The 4,725-nt window shown below is 34.4% G+C and overlaps 1 protein-coding gene across 2 annotated transcripts in view; it reads left to right on the top strand.

Moving 5' to 3' along the window:
- KLRF2 (killer cell lectin like receptor F2) overlaps positions 1 to 4,688 on the top strand; it is an 18,997-nt gene extending 14,309 nt beyond the window's left edge. For both annotated transcript variants that reach the window (XM_019630548.1, XM_019630549.1), the window contains one exon: positions 4,525 to 4,688. In XM_019630548.1, the coding sequence (XP_019486093.1) occupies positions 4,525 to 4,639 (115 nt within the window). In that variant the 3' untranslated portion in view covers positions 4,640 to 4,688. The remainder of the gene's footprint in view (positions 1 to 4,524) is intronic.
- The last annotated feature ends 37 nt before the right edge of the window (positions 4,689 to 4,725 follow it).

Here is a 4,725-nt window from a genome sequence, read left to right on the forward strand (position 1 = left end):
GAGGGCAGTGTCACTGGCCCTCATATGTGGGATCCGAACCAGGGCCCTCTGGCATCCCAAGCCAGTTCTTAACCATCGTGCCACTCGGCCGGCCCGCATATCCATTTTTTTAGAGGAATACAAATTAGTTTCTTTTTTATTCAAATATAAAAATTTCAGATATTCTATACAGAAATAAGGCTTCAAAATGAGAAAATATAATTTATTTTTAAACAAGAAAACATTTCCTATTGTTTTAATGTCTGAAAAATAATTAAATTTAATCTTCTAATCCTGCTTATTCTCTATGTGTGTCCTATTCCTTGGATTCTAACTCCTTCTAAGCATTTGGTGAAGTAATAGACCAGGCATGTAGATATAGGTACGCCATTTTTTTCTTCACGTTGGGCCTTTACACCAAATTAATTGTTTTTAATTTTTTATCAAAAAGAAATCAAACTTTCAACTAGTAATAGAGTATTCAGGTATTGTAAGCATAGGATGTCTATTTGAAGTAATATATAATCTTGTTTTTAATGTGGTTCCACAATTTATTCTTTTAATCAAATTTATTTTAAGCATTACTATATTGAGAATGGTACTACACCCTTAGTTTTTTAACTGAAATTCTATAAAAAGTAAAGTTTGTTATTTTCCTCTCATTTATTCAAAACATTAATATTACAAAATAAATGCAACAGTTTGTGTCTACTATATAAGTGAGGTAGTTATTTCACTTCCTCAAGAAATTGTGTGTAGTTCATTCTAAAGCATCCAGAATTTATACCCTACTAACTGTGAATCTAAGAAAAAAAAAAGTATGAATTATTATTTTAAATTGCTAAGCAACTAACAAAATTTGCATTCACACATAGTGCCATAGGTGGGGCTCACAAAAATCTCCCTATTATTTATCAGAAAGTTTCATCTGCAGCTAATTAAGGAAGTAAGCCTCCTACATTAAAGATATAAGAAGGGGACTTGTTTCTATGTTTCTATGTTTTTGCTCTGTAACCTAGATACTCCTTTTCTCCAGCTTTTCTATCCTGTTAATTTCTATTTCTTCACTTCTATTCATATTCCTTCCTTGTTCTCATAGATTACAGTTACCTAGGCAGGAAAGCTAATGTAACAAAGGCAGTATTCACATGATTTTTCAAATGCTCTGCAGAATTTCAATTTTTATGATGTACTCAATTTAGAGATTTTTCATAAGTCCGTCTTTCTTGTCCTTACTTGTAAAATGAAATTTTTTTCAAAAATTGTTTGTTTGGTCACTTTTTTTGCATGTATCAGGTTTGTTCCCCCCTCCCCCCGCCTTTTTAAGGACAACCACCATTTATTTTACTTTATTTTTACATTTATTTTTCAATTACAGCTGACATACAATGTTATATTAGCTTCAGGTGTACAACATAGTGATTAGGCATCTCTATACCTTACGAAATGATTCCCCCTGATAGGTCTAGTATACATCTGACATCAGACACAGTTATTACAATATTATTGACTGTTCCTGACACTGTACTTTATAACCCCACGACTATATTTATAAGTGGCAATTTGTACTTTATCCCTTTCACCAATCCCCCCAAATCCCCACCCATCTGGTGACCATCAACTTGCTCTCTGTATCTCTGTTTTGTTGATTCTTTTGTTTTTTTTTAGATTCCATGTGTAAGTGAATTCATATGGTATTGTCTTTCTGTCTGACTTATTTCACTTAGAATGATGCTGTTTATCCATGTTGTCCCAAACTGTAAGATTTTATTCTTTTTTCGCAGCCGAGTAATATTCCATTAAATATATGTACCACTCTTCTTTATGCATTCATATATTTATGGACATTTAGGTGGGTTCCATATCTTGACTATCATAAATAATGCTGCAGTGAACATAGGGGTGCATATAGCTTTTCGAAATAGTGTTTTGAATTTCTTCAGATAAATACCCAGAGGTGGAATTGCTGGGTCATATGGTAGTAATTTTAATATACAATTCTGATAATTTATCAGTGAATACTATTTATTGCTACTTTGTTTGGACCTATTTAATAGGAGTTTCCTGACTTGCGCTCATAGTAAGCAGTTAGGTATCTTGAATTGATGTGGTTTTGCCGATAATCATTCATTCATTCAACAATTTTTAGTTCCTTTTAAAACTTTTAACTTTTAATAGATCTATCTATCTATGCTATTGAGAGAGAAAGAGTTGTTAAATCCAAAATTCTCTGGAATCTTTTTAAAAAGCAGTTTCCTGGCATGTTTTTAGCCAATGTTCCTTTTTGAAGGAACATTGAAGTAAGATTTATATTTGTTTGGTACTTTTGAAACATATTGAGATACAAATCAAAGACTAATTATAACAGTCTTTATTAATTTGCTCCAATGATATAGCTATAAACCTTTAATGCTTTTAAAACTCTGTATTCCATACCACAAGAAGTGAAAAGCACCTTTTTCCTATTTACTCCTTTGCTTTATCTCTGCAGTGTTGATGCAGGATATTTTTGTGTGCGTGCACTGGAACTGTGGTCTTGTGGAACTGAAGAATGGAGGCGCGGACAAGAGAGGCAAAGTTTGCAGAGAAAGGACAGTTTATTAAAGTACAGAGTTACAGCTTTCAAAGGGAGAGGGGGTTCCCGGAACTGTGTTACCCACTAGCTAAAGCAAAAGGCTTTTGGTTTCAAAGACTGTTTCTTGTATACCTGGGGAGAAGAGCTGGCTGGCGCCTACTGTTATCAGATGTGCTCTGTTGTTCAACCTAGAGGGGGCTTTTGCAATAGTCCAGTTGTCCCAGAACATAATTGGGCTGGGGTGTGTTATCTCAGGCCTAGCCCGGCTGTCTCAGAATTGGTGTTTCTGCTCTGGCTGGCGTGTGTGATTTCAAGGCCTATGCTTAGAAGATATGCATTCTACCTGGGGATTTCTGACTGCCTGATGTTATGCTAACTAACCTGCCTTAATCCCCCCTCTGAAGATGAAGCCCTAACCTCTGACTTTCTTTGTTATAGACTTGAAAAAAAAGGCTTTCTTCCCTCAAAATGTGAGCTTGTCACTCTGGCGGGTCCTGTGACTTAAACCTATCTGCCAACTATTAAAATTATTTCACCTGGTTCTGTTATGGTTTCTGCCCTAATCCCCTCTACCACGGCCATTTTACTGGCTGCCTATAATTTTTCTATCTCAGTGTGATAGTCATTTTTCAAGTTTTGCTCTATTAAAATCTAGGTTTGCTGCAGATCCACTTGATATCAATAAATCCCTTGGAACTAGAGACTCCATCAGCATTCAGAAAAGCAAAGGATCCATCCCCGGTAATTTCAAACCTGAAAAGGAAAAAAATCAGTTTAAAAGCCACTTATACCTATAATAAAAAATAAAATTCAGCATAGAGTGATTTGAAATATTTTATATAAAACATTGAGCTCCATACTCACCAATCAATCACCATATGCTACACAAAAATATCTGGCACATTAAAGGGATATATTACTGAATGTAAGTTTTTAATTATTAATAGTGTAATCTGTAATCTTATTTAATACAATAAGTAGAAAGATACACATATATGATATAGCTATATCTCTAGATCTACATTTACCTGTATCTATTTCTATTTTTCATCTATCTATCTATCATCTATCTTTTTCTTTTTTTAAAATANATGTGATATATAGATGATGTATTACAGAATTGTACACCTGAAACCTATGTAACTTTACTAACCATTGTCACCCCAATAAACTTTAATTAAAAAAAAGAAAGAAAAATGATGTGCAGAGGGTTATAATAGTGTTTGGTTCTTGTATTTTGAACAATAATCAGTAACTAGAAAGAATAATTAAGAAAATAGCTTTCTCCAAAAAATATCTTATCCACACATTTTCTCAACCCTATCATACCATTGAACTTAAATGAGGAATTTAATAGTCATCTAAACAGTTCTGACTGTAACTTTAAAAAATTTATTTTTTCCTAGGTTACTGCTTTGTAACTCCCATTGGTACAACATGTTGATCAGCACATATTCTTTACCAAAACTTCCATTTTGACACCTAATTACCTTTTAAAGAAAATTATTTATTCTGTTATGTGGAAAATGAATAGATGGAAAGGGAAACTGAAATTGAAGTTCGGTTAGAAGGCAATGACCAGCGATAAGGACGAGAGGTACAGGTAGCCTGAGCTAGAAGAGAATGAATGTGTGGACCTATCCGGGGATAGACTACCCAGGGCTTGGTGATCTAGGTAAGGTGAGGAATAAGTGGGAAGCGAGAGACAAGGATGCTCCAGTCTTCAGGCTCGAGCTTCTATGGTGACGTTACTCCAGTAAGAGAGGCATCCCAGAGGGGAGGGCTTGGAGGGCAAGCAAATCAGGAGTGCCCAAATACAATCATTGGCAACAATGGAAGGGTCCATTCAAAAACCTCTGCAACATTTTGATTGCTGAGGAAAATCTGTACAAGTTTGGCTAGAGAAATCTTTAATAAATACAACTACTATTTTAAGATAAATTCTCTAAAGTCTGTCTCTTATCTCCTAGTTTTTCAATAATTGGACCAACTGATTTAAGGAGCTGTGCTGTCACAACAAGAAATCAAGTGTATTCCGAAGACTGTAACTCCAAATTTAATGGCATTTGTCAGAGAGATGTCTGAACAACGAACGCAAATCTGTGCATTTAAATAAAGAAGTGGAAAAAATGTGTACGGATGTTAACAGTGCATATCCTTTTTTTTTTTTT

The sequence above is a fragment of the Hipposideros armiger genome, unplaced genomic scaffold, assembly GCF_001890085.2.
Source record: "Hipposideros armiger isolate ML-2016 unplaced genomic scaffold, ASM189008v1 scaffold_922, whole genome shotgun sequence".
In the NCBI taxonomy this organism is placed as follows: domain Eukaryota; kingdom Metazoa; phylum Chordata; class Mammalia; order Chiroptera; family Hipposideridae; genus Hipposideros; species Hipposideros armiger.